Genomic DNA, 27,087 nt, shown 5'->3' on the forward strand with positions numbered 1-27,087 from the left:
AGAGAGAGAGAGAGAGAGAAAGAGAGAGAGAGAAAGAGAGAGAGAGAGAGAGAGAGAGAGAGAGAGAGGAAAGAGGCTTAAAATAATTCATTTGCATTTAATTGTAATGGTTCAAAGAATGTTCGGAAAAATGTTCGGCCCTCCAGCACGTTCACTTCATCCAATCTGGCCCTCTTTGAAAAAAGTTTGGACACCCCTGCTCTAGGGGCTTCTGAAGCTGAAACTCAACCATCTTCTCAACAACTTTCACAAAAAAGGGAAATGTGGAAACAAGATGAAAGCTGCCCAGTATCACTGGATCCAGAGAGGCCTTCATGAAGAGGGGGAAGACCAATTCTTGTAGCAGTGCTCTTCGTGTCTCTTCTACCATTTCATCCCCAAGTTCCTCAAACAAATAAGACAAACTCCAGGATCCATGCAACTAAGGCCACAGATAAATTGTGCATCAGAGTCTCAGAATTAACCATAAATTATTGTATGGCATATACCACGTTGCTCAGTTTGTGTCCCCAAAGATAAAACACCCAGACACAAACTGAGCAACGTGGTATATGCAGTACAATGCAGTGAGCCATGTGCAGATCTGTACATTGGGGAAACAAAACAAAAACTTCATAAACGTATGGCACAACATAGGCGAGCAAACCCATCAGGATAAGATTCAGCAGTCCATCTGCATTTAAAAGACAAAGGCCACTCTTTCGAAGACAGCAACGTCCACATTTTGGACAGAGAGGAGCGCTGGTTTGAAAGAAGGGTCAAAGAAGCCATCTATGTCAAAACTGAACAGCTCTCTCTCTCAACAGAGGGGGAGGGATATATCATCTATCTCCAGTCTACAACACAGTCCTTTCAACACTTCCAAGAAGGTTCCACACAAATTTGCACTACTCAGGTGACTCTGAAGACACAGATAAGCCTCCAGGTAGCACTAACAACTCGCTAAAAGAATGCAAATGACCAGCTATCTGCAATGAGTATAAATCTTTCCATTCCCCACCATCCAGTCAGAGCTGAAGAAACTTCTTGGATGAGAAGCAAAATGTCTTCAAAGAAAAACAAGAAAATCCAGTTGCCTCATGAAAAAGCATCTTTGGGATAACTATGACCTGGATGACTGAGAATCTCGATAAATGTCCAAATAATTCCTTTAAAAATCAGAATATAATGAACAGCACACGCTGGTGGTATAAACCAGTGGTGGCGAACATATGGCACGGGTGCCAGAGGTGACACTCAGAGCCCTCTCTGTGGGCACACGTGCCGTTGCCCCAGCCTTGCCTCCCCCTGCGACCCCCTCCTCTCAGCAGCCCCCCTGAAGGAGAGTCGCCCCCGAGCATGGCCCACATGGAGCAGCGCAGCCAAGGACATGGCAGCCAGGCAGCGTAGACAAGACTCTGCCCTCACACCCCATCATGCAGTTGATGCTGCAGGGCGCGAGCGGAGGGTGTGGCCATAGCGCTGCTGGGCTGCCTGGGCGATCTGCGGCGGGCCCTGGAGGTGGTGAGTGGTCCTGTGGGCAGGCGGGGCGGGGGATGGGGGGTGGAGCAGAGGTGGGGCAGGGGGGTGGAGTGGGGGCGGGGCCAGGTTTTGGGCACTCGGTCTCTAAAAGGTTCGCCATCACTGGTATAAACTGATATCTCTTGTTTGCTCTTATTAAATATATGGTAGCACATCAAACTAATATAATTATGAGGTTTACAGTATTTGAAACAACACAAAAAGACACCAAAATTCATTAAGATTTAGAGATACATTGCCTGGTAATAATGCAATATGGTGGATAATCAATTATCTAACAGAGAAGGAACAAAGTAATAATAATATAATGTACTAGGAACACATATTGAGACAGCCAGTAATAGAAACAATATCAATTTATGTAAAGGTAGTCCTGTACATGACCACAATTGAGCCCCAAATTTTTGTTCCCAAGTGAGACATTTGTTAGGTAAATTTTGCCCCATTTTATGACTTTTTTTGCCATATTTGTTAAGTGAATCACTGCAGTTGTTAAGTTAGTAACACAGTTGTTAAGTGAATCTGGCTTCCCACTTGACTTTGCTTGTCAGAAGGTCATAAAAGGGGATTGCATGACCCCAGAACACTGCAACAGTCATAAATATGAGTCAGTTGCCAAACGTCTGAATTTTGATCATGTGACCCTGGGGATGCTGCAACAGTTCTAAGCGTGAAAAATGGTCATGTCACTTTTCAATATCATTGTAACTTCAAACAGTCATTAAATGAATGGTTGTAAGTCCAAAATTACCTTGAAGAGGCATAAAGCAGCGAAACAAATCTAAATCTCATCAGAGAGTTTAACTTTATATATAATTTGTTTACAGACCAGAAATGTAAAGGCATTCTTTGTAGTTCAATACTGGGGCGGGTAGCGGGGGGGAGGGGAATAGTGTTTGTATTACAGTATCTTGCATGGCAGCTTATAGCAAAATTAGATTGTACTGTCAGGAGCAAAGGTTATGGAATAATATTTGTGGTATACTAAATCCTAGGGGTATGTTCCAACTCTCACATTTTGAATTGAAAACACAGTTCTCAACACAACAGATGTTTCTCCTAGGGAAACCAGGAATGTGTTACTATTGGCATCTGAGAAAACAAATGTGTCACACTTTTTGGGGGGGAGGGAAGTTATGTAATTACTGTCTTGTGCAACATGTTATTTCTTTATATATGATTGTGGAACAATAAAAATTGTTAACTAGGCATAAAAACACTAACTCCAGCATCCTAAGAGTATAAAATAGCATTTCTTAACCCATAATATGAAGAGTTACAAAGCTTCTTTCAGGTGTTATTTTTGCTTTATCACCTACAAAAGAGGTCCAGAGCCATTCAGTGAAAGAGCCATTTACCTACTTAAAAATGTTGTGCATTGTGGGTAAATCTGAGATCAATCACTCAGGCTCAGCCCAACCTATTTTCCAGGATTGTTGCTATAGGGATAAAACAAAAAAGATCCTCCTGTGGGACATTGATTAGATATTTACTGGCAGCATGCAACATGTTTATGATTCAAAATGTCATAAAACACTCCACTTTTGAAACAGACTACTTTTGAGTAGAGGCTAGCTGTTTTAAGTCTGAAACACTTTCAAGAAATGCTCAAGAAAGCCCATTTCATATTTTAAACAACTGTTTAATTCTCAAAGTGTGAAAAAATGGAAGCATTAAAAGAATGCCTTTTAAAAGCAGTTGTTCATTAAAACATAGGAAGCCAATATTATATTGAGTATGCTCTTAGTGTCAGCTTGAGGCAATAAATTAAGATTTTAGCTATTTTTTAAAATCTTTTCTCTCCTGTATAAGTACTAAGATACTCTATTGCCATCATTTGGTTTAAATTAGCTGCATTTAGCTGCATCCTCTTTGTTGTAACTCAAATAACTGTTACAAAACTTTTCACATGAAGCTGTTTCATTTTTAGTCATTCTTCATATTATTTCTGCTGAAATAATTTATGCAGATGGGTTAAAATTAGTACGTTCAAATAAGGCAATATTTTATTAAGTGCAAATTGTAAATTGATACCAAGTCACATTTAATGTGACTCAAAATATAGTTAATGAGAGGCTGGTGCATCCACAAATGAGACTAGCAGATGCCTAGTTGTCGTTTTAGATGTAGCTAATTCTCGTATGTGCCAAGTGGAAAAAAGGAAGATTCTGTCAGAGAAAAATAGTACAAGTTTAAAAAAATATGAGGCTTGTTATTAGATTAGAGCAAAAATCTGTGGCAGTGGTAAATAGGATGACATGTTGGAATGCCTGAATATTTTTGTTTCTATTTTGCTTCCCATAATTACTCTGTGACTTTGTTAACCATACATTTGAATTACAAGTACTGTATATTTCACTTAATGATCCCAATTGGGTTGGCAACTAGGCCACTAAGTGACCCAAGGGTTGAACAAAATGTCACGTGACTGCTCCGCTTAGCAACAGCCGTTCTGGCAATCTCAGTTGCTGTGGTTGAGCATGGATTCAGCCCACCTGCATCCGAGCCATTCTTGGAAGAAGCTAAGGGACTGCCTCCTCTTCAATCCCCCCCCCCCAACCTATCTCTCCCCACCACCATTGGGTCCTTGTTTCACATCAGCATAGCCAGGGCTGCCTTTTGTGTGCTGGCTGGGTCCCTCTTTTGCAAAAGTCAGACCCGGCCAGAGCGCAAAAGGAGGACCTGGCTGGCATATGAAAAGAGGCCCCGAGTTTACTTTCATTCTATAGAAACACAGTTGACTACATTATTATTATTATTATAATTGTAGTCAGGTGTAGTTTAAAATGCAAACAAGTGATTAAGGCAGTGATGGAGAACCTTTTAGAGACCGAGTGCCCAAACTGCAACCCAAAACCCACTTATGCATTGTCGGGTGCCGGGTGGGCGTGGCCCATTGGGTGGGTGTGGCCCATTGGGTGGGCACGGCTGCGGTGGTAATGGCAGACTGGCTGGGACTAAAAAGTTCAATCAATCAATTCCAACTTTGCAAGATCTTTTTTTTCCCTGTGAGAAGTTGAAATTGACTGATTGATTGAACCTTTTTTTTTTTTTGCATATGGCAGAGGCCTAAAGCGAAAAGGTTTTATAAAACCCAGCTGAAGGCCTAGGACTGGGGCGACAGCGCGCGTGCCCACAGAGAGGGCTCTGAGTGCCGCCTCTGGCACCCGTGCCATAGGTTCGCCACCACTGGATTAAGGTAATCATAATAAAGAGCCATACAAATCAGAGATGCAAAATTTAATTCTTTTCAAGTTAAAGTGGTCTTTAGCAGCCAACACAAAATTTTCCAAATAGTTTGGGAAAATAAGATTCTGAGAAAAGAATCTCCTTAACCTGGATTTTGAATTTTTTTCCCCATTATTCCTTTAATGTGTCTCCAATTTAATTAATAGGTCATCAACCTTAGGAAAAGTATAAAGCTTGTAAGGGGGGGGGGCTTTTAAAGCTCTTACTGATAAATGCAAGGACACAGTAGACTCCTAGTCCTACCAGTTTCTTTTTTTCACTCTCAGCTAACAGCAGAATTCCTTTGTGCTTCCATGCTAAACACAGTTTTATTGTGTGTTTTCTTCACAAGATTCAGTCTAGACAGTGGACCTTGGCCTCAACTGTATTAGCTTCTTTTCTGGCCTCTCATGATTATCACATACTCCTTTCCTGATAGTTCGAATTAGATGCGTCTGACAATCATATTACCTTTCCAATTGTCTTTTGAACAGGGAGAAGTAGCATAGGGAAAATACATTGTACTTTCTAAGTACATATGCATATAATCATGTTATAAAGCTAAACTTTTTTTTTGTCAGTTTCATAACCCATCTCTCTTATCAAGTGCAAATTTCTTGGTTGATTTTTCTGATCAGTATAAAAGGATAAACTATTATCACATCCTTAAAAGAGGTTGACTATCCTTTTCCTATGTATTTGCAGCAGAATTCATTTTAATTTCTCACACCATCCCCTATTACCTCTAATTTGCACGTTAGTTTCGTGTTCTCTTTCTCAATGGAGATTCTCGTTCTTTAACCTGAAAAGAATCGTTGAAGCAATGCACAAATACAAGTAGGGCAGCCGACAATAGAGATTGTTATGCTATTGCTAATACCACCTTTCTTTTCAGCCAACAATATTTTCTAGCCTGTTTCTTTTTAAAATCAAGGTCCATCCAAAGAATTTTGCTATTACAAGTAGTTCTCGACTTACAATACTTCATTTAGCGACCAAAGTTACAATGCCACTGAAAAAAATGACTCATTTTTCACACTTACAATCACTGTAGCATCCCCCACCGTCATGTGATCCCCATGGTTAACTTGATCAAAATTCAGACGCTTGGCAACTGAGTCATATCTATGACGGTTGCAGTGTTCCGGGGGTCAGATGATCACCTTTTGTGACATTCTGACAAGCAAAGTCAATGGGGAAGCCAGATTCACTTAACGACCGTGTTACTAACTCAACAATTGCAGTGATTCACTTAACAAATGTGGCAAGAAAAGTCATAAAATGGGGCAAAACTCACTTAACAAATGTCTCACTTGGGAACAAAAATGTTGGGCTCCGTTGTGGTCGTACGTCTAGGACAGGGGTAGGCAACCTTGGCTCTTTTATGACTCATGGACTTCAACTCCCAGAATTCCTAAGCCAGGCTGGCTCAGGAATTCTGGGAGTTGAAGTCCACAAGTCATAAAAGAGTCAAGGTTGCCTACCCCTGGTCTAGGACTACCCGTAATACAATTACAATTGTCTTTAATTACATAGAGCCTTTCTAAAGAAGGGAGGCATTTTTGAGTTGAAAAGTTTCTTCTAAATTTTTGTTTTTGTTTTATTCCCCAAATGATTCAGTTACAAAGGCCTGTGGTACAAACTCAGAGAAGCAACCAACATCACTGACTCTTGCTCCCTCACCGAAAGAACCCGTTGCTGAGCTAACACCTAAGTTGGCCATTGAGAAGAGGGCAGTAGCTACAGTTACTAACAAGGCAAGGTTTTATAGGTTTTGCTGTGTTAGTTTAACCTGGCTATCATCTCACAAATGGTACAACCATAAATGCCTACTCCATCTGGAAAACTATTGATTTTTAATGATTAATAGCAATCAGAAATGATAAGAAGTCCGATTTTTAATGGGAAACTAATGCGTAGCTTTCCTTTCTCATTTTGCTTTCTGACCAGTGGCTTCCTTCTGCCAAGTGAAAAGCAGAAAGCAATACACAACGCAGGATAGCAGTTTAATAAAATGTTTCCATCCCCCAATGATAAATGGAATCTGTCTTACTTAAGATAAGGGAAAATGCAAGAAATCAAGCAAGCTTTCTCAAATCCTGGGTGATGATGCAGTTCATTGGGCTGGCAACAGCTCTGGGCTTTGATTTCTAAACTACCTAACAGATTTGTCACTGACAGACATCAATTTACTTTTGTTCTTCTGATTCACTTGGCTGTAAAGCTGACATTTTGACTACTTTTTAAAAATCTTCTTTATTGTGGCTAATTTGGATGTTTAAAGCAGCTTTCATGTTCTCCTATAAATAGGAGCAAAACGTCAGCATGAGTCAGAATGCTGAGCCGTTTTTCAGTTGTGATTCAGAGCAATTTAGTTTACAGAGGTTTCATTGCTCAAATGCACGACTTGCCTCCCTCATCAGAAACAGCTGCCACTACAGAGCACAGATTAACCTCACAGCTTCTACACTGCCAGGGAGCACATTTTGGCATACTTTGACGTCTGCTCCAGTACTTAAAATGCATGATAATTTTCCTTCTGGTCATTTTTTTAAAAAAAAATACTTTTCCTTTCTCCAAATTAGATATTCCCAGAGTAGATTCATACTACTGTGGCTTCTATTCAGTAGCAGGAACGGTTTTTCAAAATCTACTTGCACCTCACTTGATAAATGAAAAATGGAGGAATTTTGCAGGTTATCCAAGAATCTCTTATTTTACCTTGGTTCCATTCATAGTTTCTCTTGTAGTCCATGAATTGGGGACCTAAAAACCAAGGCAGTGCAATCAAAAGCTTACACCTTCGCACCTGTGTCAATGTCACATGTACAAAAGGACAGTGTGTCAACTGTGCAATGAAAACCCTCCTCCCTCCCATCCCCAAATGCTACTAACTGAAGTGAAGCACCACAAAACTAGCTACAAAGCAAGGAAAATTAAAGGAAAAAAATGTTCCAGTAGAATTCTTGGGCAGTTTGCACTGGGAAATATTTAGCTAATATCTGACCCCAGGTAAGCTCAAGTCTCACCTACCTGGTTGTGTTAGGTAAATATTGATTATTGCAGTCAATTTTTTTTTTAATAACTATCCAAACTTTCAACATTTTACACATACACTAAAAATACAGGGAGAAGTATGATGGCATACAGAATACCAACAAAATCACAGAATCCAAGAATATAAAAACAGTTATCTTATTAATAGGCTTTTGTAAATACATCTCTCAAGTCATTAGAGTAGATAAAACTTTATATAATGGGATATTTTTTTATAATTACTTGAAGAGGAGAAGTACCATAACCAAACATCAACTTTTACGCTTGGGACAGGTTATCTTACAGGTATCCTCCTGTATGAGCTACTCTGGCCTTTATAGATTAGGTCTTGGAATGTTACTGCATCCAGATTTTAGAACTAATCTGCTATCTGATTACATTTATGAGAAGTTTTCAAGATATTTTAGCTGCTATGCTTTATAAAATGCAGTTTCTGGTACATATTTCCATGTTCATTTTGTCTGCCTTGCATATCATAACTGCTGCTTTAAATGATCCATTATTAGAAAGGATCCATTTTACTTGCTAAAGTTCAATTATAAATATGTTGAATAAACTCCACATCTTTTAGTATTTTCATATTGTTTTGGTTGAAAAATTCTCAAATGTTAAGTGTAACAAAAATTATAGGGTGTGTATTAAAGCAAAAACACAGCCATAAAAATCAAGCAAAAGAATATGGAATTAATTTAAATTCTGATGACTGTGAGGAATTTTCAGTACTAAGTGAAAAGTACACAGTAAAGGAACCAGACTGATCTCTCTGGGAAGAGAATTCCACAACTAAATGCTACAACTGCAGAAATGTTCTGCTAGGACTGGGAAATGATCAGCAGGACGTTTATTGTTGAACTAAGTGATGGTTAGCTGAATAAGAGTTTCTTTTTCCTGAATTCTGCTCCCCACCCCCGTTGAGTGACGTTACAAATTATGACAACCTTTCACATTTATTCTCTAGAAGAATTGCTCAAGTATATCAATAATGCTGTGTAACGGTAGATCAATGCAAAATGCTAAAAAATCCAATGCAATATTTTATTTGTTTATGTGTTATTTTTAACTCCTTGTCCCAACAATATCTTAATAGACTAGTTTTGCAATATAAAGCCTGAATACAGAAGGGAATTTAAACACGGAGGATACAGGTAATATCCTAACCTATAATCTTAACATAAGAACTTAAGCAGTACCCTGATGAATTGGACCAATGGCCCATCTAGTCCAGCAGACTGTTCTCTCAGTGGCAAACCAACTGCACAAGGATGCCCACTAGTCTCCCAGCAGATACTTTCAAAGGCAGTCACACTGCTAACAAGGTTAATAGCCAGCTATCTGCATGACTTCTGTGAATTGATCCAACCCCCTTTTTTAAGCCAATCAAGCTGGTAGCCAGTACCTCATCTCTTCACCAACATTTTACTGTATAGTTTCAGGGGTAGGGAACCTTGGCTCTTTTATGACTTGTGGACTTCAATACCCAGAACTCCTGAACCAGCCATGCTGACTCAGGAATTCTGGAAGTTGAAGTCTACAAGTCATAAAAGAGCCAAGGTTCCCTACCCCATAGTACACAGTTCTCAGAGGACTCTGCAATACGATCTTCTCAGCATGTGGTCCAGTCTTAGTATTGCTTTGCCACTGTAACAACTCAACAACAGGGTTTTACACAACTCATTTTCAATGAAACCAAAGATAACCTTCCAAGAGATATAAAAGCAAATACAGGTAGTTCATGTTTAGGAACCACAATTGGGACAGCAACTTGGTTGTTGAGTGAATTGTTGCTAGGTGGAATCACAACTGTGCTTATAATTTTAGTACAGTTTTCCTTTGCTTTACAGACCTGCTAAGGTCGTAAATGTGAAGATTGGTCATAAAAGTTACTTTTTCACCACCATTGTAAGGGCAAACTATCACTAAACATGGCAGTCACTGACCAAGGATTACTTGTACTATTCTATAGATAGTAGACAGACGTGTTTATGTCTGCAGCAGAAAACATACTGGTTTCTTATATTTCTTCAGACTGCAAAATTACTTTGTAAAAGACAGCATAATGGCATAGATCAGCGGTTCTCAACCTATGGGTCGTGACCCCATTTGGGGTCGATCGACCATTTCACGGGGGTCGCCAAGCAAGGCTGTCTGCCATTTTTTCCCCCCTTTTCCGGCGGGTGCCTTATCTCCCTTGGGCTGGCCCAGCTGGTGGTCGGCCTACTCTGTCTCTGCCACTTGCCAGCTACGCCTCGGCCGGCGCAGGGGGCGGAACCACGCATGCGCGGTGCTCCCGGGCAGGGAAAGTCCTCGACTTACCACTGGTTGGGTAGTCCTCGACTTACGGCCAGTTTAGTCCTCGACTTACGACCGGTTGGGGGTCGTGGCATTAAAAAGGTTGAGAACCACTGGCATAGATTATTACACATTGTTTTCTAATATTCCAGTGACTGGTATTAAAAACCAAAGAGGAATATGGAATATCTTGTGTCCAGCAAACATATGCTTCAAAGCGTAGTAGTCCAAACTGCCCATGCTTACCTAACAGCAATGGGGGAAGTGGTGGGCAGGGCAGGAAAATGTCAATAAACCGGATAAACCATTTATCACAATCCAAATACTATTTTGCTTCCTGCACTTTTACCAGAAATACATACTCTTTGTTATTTTGCTATAATCGTTATACTGTTACCTTTCTACCATAAGAAGCTACTAAAGCTTATTAAATGGCAGAACAGGAATTGTGTTCTGGGCTCTCCCCTGGCAATCAGTACATAGGAACATAGATACTAAGTCAGACATTTATTTATTGTTGCTAGTCAACAGTCGGTTTTTAGGCTACTATGTTTTTCAGGACATTTAATCTTGGATAATTTTAAAACCTTCTATATATAATTTTTTTACATTTTTCTATCAGAATATTTTTCTCCATTTCTGAAATATGTAAACTTTAAAAAGTGAAGAATGTCAATTTTACTGTTTTATTTTTCTTCTAATTATAATTTGAAACATTTTTTCCCCAACAAAACCAATTATTACAGTAGTTCTCAACGTGTAGTCCACGGATCTTTGGGGGTGGTTGTGATGTAATCACAGGTGCAAAGTCTTGAAGAAATGTTATGATTTAAATCTTGAGTTAAGTCTTGGGGGCCCGTGGCCATGGTACGTGGCCACAAAAGGTATTTAAAGTGGGTCTCTGGCGAAGAAAAGGTTGAGAACCACTGAATTATTATATTAGTCACAGAAATCTAAATTCAAGTTACTTTAACTTGATAAAGTTAATCTCTTCCCTGAATTGCAATAGCTAATAAAGTGTTAGTCTTCACCATGGAAACTTTTTTAGGTAAAATTTCATTAAATTATTAGTGCAGATTAAATTTATAGATGATTTATACTTACAAAAATGAGGAAATGCTAAGTGATAGCAGAAACCAAGTGATGTTTTCTGTGACAATGTGAAAAGTGTAATTCAACGGATATAATAAGGTAAATATATAAATATGATAAAAAGCAAGAAAAACATACATATTTAGAATATTACTATTTTCTGATTGCAATTTGTAGTAATAGTAGTATTATTCCTTTTATGCTTTCCTTTTATTGATGTGATTGTAATAAGTCCATGATTACTGCCTATTGCATGCATAAAATATATTTCTAGGCAAAACAGTACTTGCAAGGTCCTTCAATATTTTAAAAATTTTCAGTTTTTAAAATTTGTTTTAGATAGTGGAAAAGAGAGGTTAAAATAAAAGCTATAAAACTATAGTATAAAATATCTGTTACAGAGGCAGGTTATAACTAAAAAACATCTAGCCATGAATTTCATATAATATGCATGATGTTCCCCTTGATTTGTATATGCTGCTGGGCAAACAATTTCGGGATAAGTACTTGGGGATCAAGTTAGCTATTTATCTTTTGCAGTTATTAATTTTATGTAATACAGAAAATAATTTTACCAGATGTAACAAACAATGGCTATTCTTTTCCGATTCTTTGGTACCCCTGTGTCACATAAAAACACTTTCCCACATATTTCAAGAAACGTAATTCAATTTTGAAAAATGGTATGAAATCATATTGCAAAACAATTTTCCATTTCCCCTCAAAAGTATACAAAACATGTATGTGAGTCCTTGGTGTTCTCTGAACTTGATTGATTTCTTGCAGACATTTCATTACCCAAATAGGTAACGTCTTCAGTGCTAGAAGGGATTGAGGTTTGCCTTCTGTTTATATATAGTGGCTTTCTCTACTGGTATTGGTGGGAGTGTTTTCTTCTTGATAGTTCCTTGATTAGGTTATTGTTTACTGTTTGAGTAAATAACTGAGTTGGTAGTTCCTTGATTGGGGTATTAGGTACTGCTTAATTGTTGGTCTGATACTAATCCTAGTGTTAATCCCTGCTTATCTGGGTGTTGTATGCTAGTGAGGAAGTGTTTTGGCCTTTTTATTTCCATATTCGTTTTTTTATTATCTCTTTTGAATGATGTGTAAATGTTGTTTATCTCTATATACCTGTTGATGGTTTATTTATCTGAGTGCTAAGCTTCCAGAAACTCCCTAGCACTTTTGGACTTAGTTTGGTCTAGAATTTTTAGTTTCCCAGCTGAAACTATGGCTAAATCTGTCCATGTGTTGTGTAACATGTAATTCAAACCCAGATTTCACATACAGAAATTAATGTTTAAGTTGCAAAAATGATTTAGTTGCATAAAAAAACACACACAGTATTTTAATTGGCGAAAAGCTTTTTCTAGCATTTCTACATTTTCTGGAGAGATAATCACATCAGTCTGTTGCAGCATAAACTAAAGATGTCATGGCACTTTAAAGGTGAACTTATTTATTTGGTACCAACTTTCCTGGATTTTAGCCACCAGAAATTAAAACATTAACCTCAGTCAAACCACTCAACTCCAAATTGGGTAATGGATAGAACTGGAGATGATGAAAACAGAAAATGAAATGTGCAATATTTTCTGAAAAAATATCTAATTGCCATGATTTATGGAACAGCTCCTTGTAATAGTGAGTTGATTACAGAAAGTAAAATCACATACACCTTAAAAAAATTATGAGAATTTCAGGAGGTAAAAGTTGAACTCCTTCATGAATTGTAGTGTATTTCAAAATGAAAGTGTACATGTTAATAAAAATGTTGCTTATGATTGACCACCTTGATAAAGTAGCAGAATGGCATGGAAAGTAAAAGGCCTTTATTAAAAACTAATTCTTGAAGTCAGATTTGTATCCTGTTTATTTTCTTCTGTAGAAACGGGTCAGTTTCATTTGCAATGCAGAAAGGATGCAATTTATTATGCCATAAACACAGATTAGATCAGAGACCAGCAAACAGATGTTTTTAGGTACTTTGGATTACAACTCCCATAAGCCACAGCTAGAATAGCTAATGTTCAAGAGATCTTAAAATAATCTAAAACACCAGGAAGTGAACATATAGTCTACCTGTTTTAATATTAAAAACATTTTAAGATGATGCCACCAAACAGCCTAACCTTGAAAAAAGAACTAACTAAACTTGATAATACTGAATAAAGTGAAATGGCATAAATTATAAAATATATTAATTTTAAAAAGAGGAAGTCATCAAAATATCACTCATTACATTCCCTAGAATGGCAAGTCTTTAAGGTGCCCTAATTAATACATTCCCCATTCTCTCTCTCTTTCTGCCTCTTCATAAAATATAAAGGAATCGTAAGGGTCAACTAAGTCCACCACGGGCAATTTCTAACGATCCCTACAATAAAGGGATCTTTAGATCCCTTTTCTCTTCTTATTCTACCAGACTCCTTGATCCTCAGCTCCGTTTGCCTTGGGATAAAGCCAATGTCGGCATAAAAAAAACAAAAAAACTTGGAGGGCACCTGCTGCAAAAACAGATACAATAAAACCAAGAGCGAAAGGCTTTTGGACACCTCCTTTGCAGAGACCCGCGGCCTAATGCAAGCATTTGGGCCATCAAGGGCTTCTTCAAGTCGCCCCACCAAAGCCTGGCCTTAAGGAGAGGAGTGGATCTGCACATAGAAACTCAGCAACTCCCTCCGAACAGCCAGAGGCGAGATCTTGAGGGCAACAGCGGGCAGATCCCTTGGCGGCGTCACAACCCGGCACGTGCGTTGGCAGAAGGCGCACTCCGCGCTCCTCCAGGCTCTGCCAGCAAAGCGCTGCAGGCGAGAGACCGCTCGCCGCCCGCTCGGCGGGAGCTTCGGGCGCGCGCGAGTAGCCGGCTCAGCTGGCTCTTCCACCTACCTGTAGGGGGAAAGTCGCCGCCTTGTTGCCCACGTAGCCCCGCACGACGTGGCTCTGGATGGAGAGCACCCTGCACTCCTCCTCCCCTTCCATGCCTGCGCACCCTCGGGAGAGCAAGGAGCGGAGCACGCACCAGCAGGTCGAGCTGGGCAGAGGGACAGAGACGAGGTCCGGGCCAGCTGGTGCTCGGCGGCGGCGGAAGTGGTTTAAGGGCACATCTACCCAGCGGCAGAGTGGCAGAGAGAAAGGGTGCCTGGCAGAAAATGACAGGCGAAGTCAGGCGATCGGCGTAGACACCTAAAAGCTCTCCTTACATCACAGATGAGAATGGGCAGGCAGCGGCTCCCTCGCACCCAATTTAAAGGCACCCTCGCACTCCGCCCTGCAGCGGGAGGGAGTGGCTCGAGCAAGAGGAAGGCTGTCTCGGAGGACACGCGAGGAGCAGAGGGAGGGGAAGGACAGGAACGGCCATTTCCACCCCCGTCGCTTTGCTGTTGTTGCTGCTGCTGCCGCCGCCGCCGCCAGCGTGAGCAGTCAGCCGCCGACGTGCGGCATGTACGGCAAAAGGTGCCCCTGCGGGTGCCCACGTCCCGCTTGGGAAAAACAGAACTCTCACGCCGAAACGCCCCCGTGCGGAGCTTCCTGTCCGCCCTCGCCTTACCAGGTCACGCCAATGCTGGAGCTCCCAATGCGGCTCGTGAACGACGCTAAACGCGGGGGTTGTGAGAAAAGCCACATTTTCAAGGGCGTCTTGTGACACGTTTTAAAGACACAGCAGGTTTGCGGTGGCTTTCGTGCAGGGCTTTGCCCAAGATTATACCCCCTGCTCCCTGCCCCTATCTGCCAAGGCTTTCAGGTGGTGATACAAGATGCAGTTCTATCTGCTGCCAGGAAAGGGTCGTCTGGACTTTTGCAGCCCTGATTTGATAACCCTAGTTATCAGAGCCACTTGCCTGAAAAATATTAGCAGGGTAGTCCATTCAGATTGTGGCCAGTAATCAAAGGTCTTATTCTGATTGGAACATGGGTATATGCTACCTTTCTCTCTCGTGCATGTATTGGGTTTTGATAGCAAGGGTAGGATATGAAGGATCTGTTCGTTTGGAAGCACAGACAAAATTAGCAAGTTCTTGGTAAATAGATTTAAGACAAAGAACTAATAGACGATACTTACAAAAGTAAGTATGGGATTAATTGTCACAAGGAGTGATGAGCATCACTAGATTAGAAGAATGTAAAATGGATCATAAGGTTGTAGTATAGAAACCAATTGAATTGATTTCAGGGTCCATGAGATCTCTGAGAATCCCCTAAATACCTAGCACATTTGCAAAGCAAAACAAATATTTAGGGAAAACAAAACAGGAGCGAAGGAGGTGACTGAGGATGCTGAGTGCTGACAAGACTTTGGAGAAAAATAGTGCATGAGTAGCCATTCCTGAAAAAAAAAAGCCAGGTAACTGGTTTGTATGTGTAATCAACTTGATTCATTCACAAAAAGCCCATATGTTCATCCTCCAATCATAGCTTTCTGTTTTTGTCTCCACTTCTTCCACCATTTTTCCTCAAGAAACAATATTAATGGAGAAAAGATGGAATAGCTACACTGACTTTATAGATACTATGAACTACCGTGCATTGATTTAGTTATATTAAACTCATTAAAATAACTGGAACTTTAACCAATTAACTTGCACTTCAGAGTCTATTTTTTTCTTTTGATGGCCCTTTGTTTTGGGTGGAGTTGGGTTGACTGAGTGGAGCTGAGCATTTATTGGCTGGATGCCCTTCCTGACACCTAAGCAGAGTTGGCAGTAGATATTTTCTCTTTGCACCCTGATAGAGAAGCATCTGCCACTGTCTGGGGTTGAACTTTCAAACCTCCCAAGTGGCCTACCTGTAGGCCATCACACATCACACTTCAGTGGTCGACTATAAAGAATATTAAATCTGCATCCAGCCCTTATGATTTACCCTGTTTCCCTGAAAGTAAGGTCTACCCCAAAAATAAACCCTAGCTTGATTTTTGGGGTAGGCCTAATATAAACCCTAGCCCAAAAATAAGCCCTAGTTTTGGGGCGAGGCACACACCTAAAAATCAAGCTAGGGTGGGGGTGGAGCTGCCCCACGCGCCCCCCCACCTACTCACCTTGCAGCTAGGCCTCTCTCTATATCACTTCTGTGGCGTCTTCTGCAGCCAGGCCTGCATTTCTCAGTTGCAGGCCTTTCCAAAAGACCACTGCAGCCGAGAACCAAGCTATGGATTGAATCTATAGCTCGGTACTCGGCTGCATAGGCCTTCTGGAAAGGCCTGACTAGGAAATGCAGGCCGGAATGCAGCTGCAGAATGAAGCTGCTCCTTTGGTCAGAAGAAGTGGGCCGGCTGGGCGGGGCTGTCGGTGCCAGAGTTGAGTATAAAAGACACCCCCTGAAAGTAAGACCTGGTGCCACTTTTGGAGACAAAAAAAAGAAGACCTGGTCTTATTTTCGGGGAAACAGTAATACACATTTGATTTGTGACTGTCAGCTTTGTAAAAGTATGCACAAATTTTAATCAATTTTATCAAAAACTAATTTTAAGACTTTATGCCATAAAAATATAAATCAAAAAAGCAGCGTGTGAAACAAATATTTTGCTTTCTGTATTCTATAATTTAGTATGACCTCTGTAAGAACTTATTTTTGTGGTTTTCTTTTTCCCTGTGTAACTCATGTATTATGCTTAAACTCAATATCTTTGGCTTTGTTTCAAGCACTGAAAAAATATGCACAAAATGTCCTTCAAGAGCAGATTATGTTGTTTGGCATTCTTTACCTTATTCTGCTGAAGTCGAGCAACGGGTAAGATTATTAACCTCAGTTATTACTTTGGTTGCAGTTCATTTTGTTGCTCTTGGATTATTATGAAAGGAGTAGATTATTAATCACAAATTTCTCATGAGTCTAAAGGTCGATAGAAGAAGCCACCTGAAAGTCAGACAAGTGAATTACATACAAATAAGAAAAGCAGAAGTTGCTAGCTAACTGAAACCGCAAGTAGAGGAAACACAAAAACTGAGGATAAAGTTTAGAGCTTAAGGTAGCAAAGTATAACCGCAAACAAATATAGACATAAGAATTGAGCTTTGTTAATAGAAAGTTAGATGGTGATAGATAGGACGTGCACAAATGGGGCTTCCTGGAACATGGGAGGGACAGTGGTTTTAGGCGGTCCGGATTAGTTTATCTGATGATTAGGGAAGGGGCGTTGAGTGCGATAGGGGAGGAGGGAATCTACGACGGGTAGGATATAAAAATGTGTCAAATAGCTCTTTAAGGTGTGGCTGGACTCCTACATGTGTTTCAGCTCACCAAGCCTTAAATAAAACTTTGTTGCTGGAATTCCAATTGAGTTTGTTTATTTTGGGATCTTGAGCCATGTTCCAAACAATTATGTTAAGCAAACTTAAAGTCAAAAAATGAGGAAAAAGGAGAACTCTAATCACAACATTTAAAGCAAGTATTGGCTGTAACCTTTAAAGCAAAAAGCACGTTCCAAACACCAAGAATGATGTTTTTGTTTCAGACAACAGCTGTTTTGACAACTGATGTACCATTTAATCAATAACAAAAATATATATCTAAATTTATATGGCAGGAGAGAAAAAAAATCACATATTAAATATTGTGTTTTAAGATGCAAAGGAAAGAGGAGGGTTGGGTTTACTGAATGTGAAATTGTATTTTGCTGCTTCTTGTTTGGTCTGGATGAAAGAGTGCATGTTGTTGAGGAACAAGAAACTTTTAAAGGTAGGTCATGACCTGAGGTTTCGATGACATCATTATTTATGGTATGTTAGAGCTAAAATTAAGGTAAGTTTTATATTTCTGTATAAATGTGTACAATACAAGTAAAATTAAATGTGGAATACACAACACAGCTAAAATAAGGTAAGTTTTATATTTCTGTATAAATGTGTACAATACAAGTAAAATTAAATGTGGAATACACAACACAGCTAAAATAATCAGAGTTTTAATTAGTAGAGCATATTCTGTAGATTTTATCAAATGTTCTTTTTCTACCTTTGTTAGGGAAATATTGCAAGTGAAACAACCAAAACACTTGAAAGAGTTAATAAAGTGCATTTCTATTCTATAAAAAAGGACAATGATAATTGGGCACTTTTGCAGAAAGAAAAAAGGCACTTTGCTAGAAACAAGAACAGACTATGTATTTATCCAGTGTACATATTAATTTAACTAATTTTCATGTAATTAATAAATTACATAAATATGTGTATGTTGGTTTTCTGAGGATTCCTTACATCAAGGGTCCCCAACCCCCGGTCTGTGGACCAGTACCGGTCCGTGGCATGCCAGCAACCGGTCCGCACAAACATGCAAAGCCCCATCCGCGAGATGTAGGCAGCACACAAAACAACGCCTCCTTCAGTCTGCGGAAAAACCTCTCTCCACGGAACTGGTCCCTGGTGCCTAAGAGGTTGGGGACCTCTGCCTTACATTTGTACACTGAATAGTCATATTTATCTTGAGAGTCAATAAGAACTGGTTTTGAGCAATATGATGATTGTGGAAACTTATCAAATCAGAGTTTGCTTCAAGGTATTTCTTCAAAACTGTCTATCCTGCTATTGCCTGTATAATCTGCTTACTTTTTTCCTTTTGTTTTTTTTATAATATTTTATTGATTTTCTAATTTTACAATTAAACATTTAAAAAGCAACATGGTGGCTAGGTAATCAATGATTCCATAACATACATAAATCTTTACCAAAAATCTCAAGTTATAACGTCAGATGTTTCCTCTCTTTATCCCTTAATATCTACTATCTCATATTGAATTAATATAATTCTTATTGTTATCAACTAAGTAAAACCATCTTTGTTACATTTATCAGTAATTTTGAACTTATACATATCTTAATTGTGTTTACATTCAATCTTATATACATCACTGTCCTGATGTAGTTTTTTCCCCAGGCTTTAATTTCCCCTCAATATTCAACTTAACATTTGGTATGTTATAGTTTCTAAGCTTTAGGTAACTAGAGTTTCCCTTATCTCAACTTCTACATTTCCCCCTTTTTATAACAAAATCTAATATTCTAAATATACATCTTATCTATTTGCATATAATCTTATTCTATTTTAAAAATTCTGTTTCCCCCCCGCACCATATTAGATAAAACATCTATTAATCTTATTACACATCTTACCTATTCAGTTGTAATATTACTTTAATTTCTAAAAAAAATATCTATATTCGACCATCTTCAAACTTCTAATCAATAGTATAAACTCCCCCCTAATAAATCAAAACCCTAGTTTCTGCCTTACTCTGGCTTTTTTCCTTTGCCAACTAACCATCCATATCAGTACTTTTAATTCATCAAACAGTTCTCCCTCTATTATTGTGTGTGTTATTTGAGTTAAGAAAAACCATTTAACTACAATTTTTTTGGAAGAACTAGTCCCATTATATTTCTTTGATCGCCTCCCCATTATTCCAATTTCCCACAGTTGTCCTAATAAGTTTATCTTCCATACAGTCTGTTCTTCTTCCTTTTCCTCAAGTTTCTTCTGATTTATGAAAAAAATATTTTCCATTTTCATTGTTGTCACTCTCTTTTCTAATTTCCCCATTGGCTGGATCTGTTGGTCAGTTGGGTCCTCTGTCTTAATATTTAGTTGTTCCATTTCTCCTGTTGCATTTCTCCTCCTTGCAGTTCCTTCTTTACAGTTGTGTTTCTCACAGGTGGTATGTCAAGGTCGATAGGGTTTTTTTCTAATTTCTGGGCTTCCAGCCAAGTCTCTTTTAGTCAATAACAAATTGTAATAGCATATTTCACCACAAGATGTCACCAATGCCGTTTAAAACTTTTTAAATCCCAAGTTTTAATAATAGTTTTTCAATACTTTTTTCCTTTTCTTAAAGACGCTTCCTCCACATGCTCTTCTGGAAAGCAGATAATTTCCTGAAAGCAGATGATTATATGATTTAAAACTGTGGACCTGGGAAAAATTCAGTAGGTTTTACACTAGTTTAACTGTTGGTTGTAAGCTGAAGTATGGCGTTTCCTTTATAATAATACATTTTAACAATTAATTTTGGATATTGATAACTCTTTTTTCTGATAGAATACGCAGCTGAATAATTTTGGTTTTTTTTTCTAAAGTACCAAACTAAATCTAATTTCTGGCAAGACAGTATTTCAAATTCAGCATTTTCCCTTTGAAATGTAAGCCATAGGTCGCCGTAGTCCAGCATTCTGTGTGACAGTGGCCAATGGAAAGCAAGAGCCCTCCCTTCCACTTTTAATTTTCAGTAACCATTATTAAGATATGCTATGTGTAATTCAGTAGGCAAGAGTATGAGTTGCCATTGATAGCCTGACCTTCCATGAACTGTGTAGTCCCTTTTTAAAACCCGCCATATTGATGTCATTCCCACAGTGATATCATTATGACAGCAAATTCCAAACTTTAACTGTGCACAGATAGAAGAAGTATTCATGTTTGCCTATTCTGAATCTCTTTTCAGTAATGACCTCAAGTTCTAAAATTGTAAAAGAGTATTTGGCATATTGGGGGGAGGGAGGGACAAGGAGGGCAAAAGAAGACACCTTGTTGTGATGCCAACTGCATGATGATATCACTGCACTCCTCATTTTGGTGTCATGCTGATGTAAGAGAAAAAGAAATTTCTCTCGTGTCTTTTTAGCTTTTAGTTTCAAGCTAAAGAGCCCCAGTGCTGTAACCTTTCTCTGTAGGGGACATATTTCAGTTTTGGGTGTAATTTTGGATGTAGCTTATATTTAGTATAACAGCAACTGTGAGAGGGAGCTTGGAGTCCTAGTGGATGATCACTTGACTATGAGCCAGCAATGTGCAGCAGCAGACAAAAAAGCTAATACAGTTCTGGGTTGTATAAATAGAGGCATAGAATCAAGAACACGCGAAGTATTAGTACCATTTTATAAAACCCTAGTGAGACCACACCTGGAATACTGCAACCAATTTTGGTCACCATACTACAAAAAACATGTTGAGACCTTGGAAAACGTTCAGAGAAGAGCAACTAAAATGATCAAAGGCCTGGAGACTAAAACATATGAAGAACAACTGCAGGACTTGGGTTTGGCTAGTCTAAAGAAAAGAAGAAATAGGGGCGACATGAGGAGCTGCCACAAAGAAGAGGGGGTCACGTTATTTACCAAAGCACCAGAGGGCAGGATAGGAAACAATGGTTGGAAACTGATCAAAGAGAGAAGCAATCTGGAATTAAGGAGAAACTTCTTGACAGTGAGAACAATTAACCATTGGAATAGCTTGCCTTCAGAAATCGTGGGTGCTCCATCACTGGAGGTTTTTAAGAAGAGACTAGATAGTCACTTATCTGAGATGGTATAGGTTCTCCTGCTTGAGCAGGGGGCTGGACTAGAAGACCTCCAAGGTCCCTTCCAGCTCTATTCTATTCTAGTATGAAATTAAATGCTATTATTAAATCAGGTATTCCTCATCCAAGCTGTTATGTCCTGGGCCTGCTGAGTGACTCAGCAGGTGCAGGAAGCTGCAGAGAGCCCCGGGCAGACCACATGGTTGCCCGGGACCAGACAGCCTGTCTCCAGCCTATTGCGCATGCGCAAGGCGGGAGAATCCGTTGCATTGATTGGCTGACACTGTCCCTGCAAAGGGGTATATAAAGGAATCCGCGCCATTTTGTGTTGGTTCTGTTGGAGATTCAATAAAGAAGTATCTGTTGTTCGTCTGCCTCATCTCAATGCCTTACCAACGCACAGAACAGAACATAGGCGATGAAGGTGGGATCGTGCTGCAAGAAAACAACGAAAGAAGATAGGCTGACTCACCACAGAAGGCCTGAAGCGCTGGGAAGTTCAGCCTTCTGAAGAGCGTGACTCTGCCTGCCAGTACAAAAACGCTGGAGGAGAGCTCGGCAAGATTAGTCCAGGAACCCCTTCTCAAGCGAGGCAGCATGAGGCGTTGACGAGGCCGCTGATTACATTTCCAGCATTTGCTAGACATATTTTTAAACATTTTGCTAATCTAACAGGTGGAAAATGCCATCTATAAAGAAACATCTTCTTGCTTCAACTCCCCCCAAATCTCTTTAAAATTTGGAATTTGTAACAGGTTCTCTTTAATTGGTTGGAATAGATAGTCCTTCAGATGCTAAGCTATAAAGCTATAAAGAGCTTGATAGGTTATTTGCCTTTGTCTGACATTTTACCAGGATCTTCCAAAATAGTAGTCAGCATGTACTTTCAGTACCTTATCATACAGTTCATCCTGTCTCAAAGATTAAGTTCAAAGTAAATGTATATTAACTGATAGTGTTTCTGTCATTCTCAAGCTTCAGTTCTGCTTTTCATCCTGCAACATTCTGTTCTTCATAATTGCCATAATTCAGTTCTATTCATTTGGTTCCCTGTGTTTGTTTGCGTGTGCATACTCATGCCCACACATAGATTTCTGTTAGGGAGCCAAATTAGGGTTTGAATATCTTTGCCATTTCTTTGTTAACTCTTTAGCACTGTACCACCTTCATTGAATGGATTCTTTTTCACTCTTTTTAAAATATATATTTTTGTTAAGAAATTTGATTACATTAACTGAAATTCTGCTACCAAGAACAGTTACAAGTTTGTGCCTGATTATTTTCAGATTTTATTTCTTTATTTGATTTGTTTGCTAACCATCTCACCAAGAAGTGGCTCTGGGCAGCTTACAAATATTAAAAGACAATAAAACATTGAAGCAATAATCTTAATAATAATAATAATAATTTACAATTAAAAGATGGGGAAGAAGGGAGCAAGATGCACATAAGGGAAGGTGGGATCTTGTCTTAATCATCAACCACTTGCGGCATGATGCCTCCAATTGGCAGAGTCAGGTCTTCAGACCCTTATGGAAAGTCAGAAGGATGGATGTGGATCTCACCTCAGTAGGCATGATGTTCCAAAGGGCAGGAGCCATGGCAGAAAAGGCTCTTCTGCACCCCACCAGTCAAAATTCCTTGACCGGTAAGGTCTGCAGGATGCCCCTTTTACTGGCATGGGTGGGTAGACCAAACTTACTAGGGTATGATGGTTCCTCAGATAGCTTGGACCAATGCCATGAACGAGTTTAACAGTAATAACCAACAGCTTGAATAGTACCTTGAAGCAAACTAGCAGCCAGTGCAGCTTGCGAAACAGCAGTGTACTATGGGCCACCTGAGGGGCCCCAAGAAACACCTGCACCATTGCATTCTACACTAGTTGAAGCTTCCAAATTCTCTTCAAGATGTTTTTCTAATACCATTTTCCATAGGTATTACTGATCATGTCTGTAATTTCATATTTTTTTTACTATGGTATACATTTGATGAAGAACACAATTACTATGTGGTACATTTATTTGTGCCTATATTCATCTTCAGGCATGTTACCTGGGAGATAATTAGGTTTTATTTTTTACTATAGCAAAAAGCCTGCTTCTTGGTTGGATTAAAATTAGCATTAAAAAAACAAAGTTGTTTAGATGCAATTTCAGCAATTAACAGCATGGTCAATATGATTTCAAGACTTCATGATTGTGATATTTTTTTTTAGGTGCAGCAATACCAAGCTAAAAATAACAATGTGACAGTGACATTTCTGCAGCAGCCTTTGAAGAGACAGCATTTTGAACGAACATGAGGATTACTGAAAAAGTTAGACCCCTTTTCTCTTCATCTGCATTGAATAATATGCACTTGGTATATCTATATATCTGAGGTGCTCACTCTGAATTGTAAATTCACTTATTGTTAAATGCATACATATTTATTTTATTTTCACACATTACCTATTTGTTTTTACTGTATGCAGGTTAAAACCTTGATTTCCAGCTGTGAATTTAGGAACTTATGACCCTGAGAAGTCTGCAAAAAGTATTGTGAGCTAATGGATCTCTGCTAGCTTGTATTGCCTGCTTATACTTGACATAATTTAGATACAATCTGAAAGAATAATTGCATTTGGGGTAGTTGAACTTGTAATTGTCTTATTAAAACAAATCAGTATAAAACAATAAGCTTTTGAAGACACACCCCATTTCATATAAATAGGATTTTAATTATATTTAAATCGATTTTTTACACTTTTTTACTGATTCTGATGGTTATATCTCATTATTTTCAAATTTAACTTTAAGCATAATATTTAAAAGACAGCTGCTTTTCTTCTAAAAAACAAAAGTAGAAATTTAACTATTTTAAAAGCATTTTAACTGCCTGGTTTGAATTTGTAAATATTAAATAAATAAATAAAATAAACAAACAAACAAATAAATAAAAACAGTACAATCCTATACAGGTGTATTCAAAGCTTATTTGAGTTGAATAGGTCTTTTCCTCCTTCAAGTGGGAAAACCACATATGGTTAAAATTTTCTAGATAGTTTTTTTGATTTGGAAAACCCCATATTTCAGATCTTCTGAATCAGTCTATTTTTCAAATACATTTAAAAAATTAGAAACAAAACAGCAGTTTGCTGATAATATATTTCTGCCACCTCAGCAGGATTCCTTTGAGAAGTTTGTATTAAACATATTATCTAGACAGCAAATTGAGATAACCCTAGCATGTGCACAGCCTAGATNATGTACTTCCTCATATAAGCCAATAAATGAGGAACTCAGAACTCCCTCTGGGTCACTCATCCCGAGGAGATTCCTGCGTGTGTCTTCTTTTCTGGCTTGTCGTTGCTTGCCAGGACTCATGGGTGGCCCACCTTGATTGTGGCAAACCACAAAAGCCACAAATGGTGACCCCGACGTGATCTCTGCGGAAGTCGTTGCTCACCCAGAGATACGTCTCGGACCCCCCTTACCCATTCGCCTGAGGGAGGCTGTGCACATTCGTCCCGTCTGAAACACGACTGGATACTCGTGAGTATGGGGGGAAAGTTCTCTCAACAACAGGTCGCGCACCTGAAGGAATTGAGGGGACTAACCGAATCTTCTAAAAAATTTTTTGCTTCAAACGGGGGTAAATCACTCCCTCGATTGAAAAGCAATGATCTAATTGGCCTTCTGACATAATTTGGCAACACTTTCCATCGTACCCAGAAAAGGGGAGTTTTAAATTAAGTGCATGGACAAAATTCCCTACACCCCCACATAGAAAATATTAGAGAAACTATCTTGAAGTAGAAACAACAATAAGGGGAATTTTCAGAGTAAATTTAAAGACATAAATTAACTCAAAATGTACTCCTCTGCAATGCATTTTGAACAAATAGGAATGTTTTGAAACTTTCTGTAACTTCAAGTAACTGTTAAGTTTAACCCTGTCAGACAATGTCTGATGGTGCTGTGTGTTTGACATGTATTGTATTTTGTTCATATATATATATATATATGTGTGTGTTTTGTGTATATGTGTGGCCACCCAGAATATTATGCTTGGACTTGGAATGGTGAGAAAAATAGGAGATGAAAGGGCCCTATATAAAAAACCACATGTTTGGTTGAAATCAGCTCTTGATTTTTCTCGCTTTTTGCAGGACAAGTCATACGTTTCAATAAATTTTGTTTTAACAGTATTTCTGTATTTATGCTTGTCTGTATTGTTCTGTGTTATTTTTAAGACCAAAAGAGGGTCAAAACCCTCTCTGATAACAATAATGTTAAAAGGCCTGGTTTAAGAATGCATGGTTTGCCTGGAAAACGTATGAAATGAAATATTTGTGTGAAACCAGTTAGCATGCAACTGGATGAGTTTATTTGCTGATATTTCAGTGTGTGTGATAGCCCTCAAACCCTACCCCCCACCCACTTTCTCCCAGGCTGTGAAAGAAATAATGAATGATAGATTTTGTTATTGTAAAAGTAATTGAAAAGTAATAGTAAGTGTTTGCATGAGAAGAGTTTTACGGAGAATTCATATGAAGGAGAGAAACCTAGTTTTTGGTGATGAGTTTCCCCCCCCCCCCTGTCTCTTTCGGCTGGCTGTGTTGCTTTACAAGCGAGGGAGAGACAGGAAACAGAGGGGGGGAGCTGTTCATTTGAAAAACTTTTTTCCTCTGCTTAGAATTGCAAGCACAAACGTCACCCATTGGCTTTGGTATATGGGTGATATTCTAATTGGAACACCAAAGACACAATCTAATTGGCTTTCAGAAATACAATATGATTTAAGTCTTTATGGAATGCAAGTTGCCCCAGAAAAAATACAGTTGCATTCTCCCTATTTTTATTTAAGGCGTACAATGTTGTAATCTTATTTTGCCCCAGCTTTTCCTCATTTGAGCCTACCCAAAATTATTTCATTGGTCAATTTACAGCAATTGTTAGGCATCTTCTTTGCCTACACACTTACTCAGTCCATTATTTGATTTAGTGACCAAAGGAAAACAACCTGAAAATTTTCATTGTAGTTCCATCTGGAGCATTTGCCACAGTGGAACAAATTAATGACATTTTTAATATTCAATTTGTGGACAGGATTCCACATAACCATTGTCAGTTAACACTTTTGATTGTGAACACTCTAACACTACCTACATGTTCAATCACTCAAGTGACATCTTCGCTGCTGTTTTGGAGTGGACCCACATTTTTCACACACCTAGAGCCACTCTCACTCAAAAATCAGCTCTATTTGCTCAAATAATTATGAAAGGCCGCCAGCGGTCCAAAGCTCTGGCTGGCATTGAACCTTCTACACTGTATGTTCCATGTTCCCTTTCTACTTGGGAAACATTGTTTGTCAACTGTGAACAACTCCAGTTTGCATTTACAGACTGGGTTGGCACTGTCTATTGTCATCCACCCCCGGATCCCCGCTTGCAACTTCTCAAAACTTTACCTTTCACTTGGCAAACACCTTTTCAACCTTATCCCATTCCAGAGGCCATCACAGTGTTTGCTGATGGCAGCAAGAAATATGGAGCTTGTGCCTGGCAGGAAAAAGGCACCTGGCACACCAAAATCACTCCGCCTCAAACCTCAGCCCAAAGA

The 27,087-nt window shown here is 39.0% G+C and overlaps 1 protein-coding gene across 1 annotated transcript in view; it reads right to left on the reverse strand.

The window, feature by feature from the left end:
- The window catches only part of LOC107286372 (pyridoxal kinase), a gene marked incomplete at its 3' end in the record, with an annotated part of 28,225 nt that extends 13,823 nt beyond the window's left edge, over positions 1–14,402 (reverse strand). The window contains exon 1 of the mRNA XM_015814735.1: positions 14,080–14,402. Coding sequence (XP_015670221.1) covers positions 14,080–14,172 — 93 coding nt within the window. The remainder of the gene's footprint in view (positions 1–14,079) is intronic.
- Positions 14,403–27,087: the final 12,685 nt, after the last annotated feature.

Source organism: Protobothrops mucrosquamatus, unplaced genomic scaffold, assembly GCF_001527695.2.
Source record: "Protobothrops mucrosquamatus isolate PMUCROS unplaced genomic scaffold, P.Mucros_1.0 scaffold_93, whole genome shotgun sequence".
Taxonomy (NCBI): domain Eukaryota; kingdom Metazoa; phylum Chordata; class Lepidosauria; order Squamata; family Viperidae; genus Protobothrops; species Protobothrops mucrosquamatus.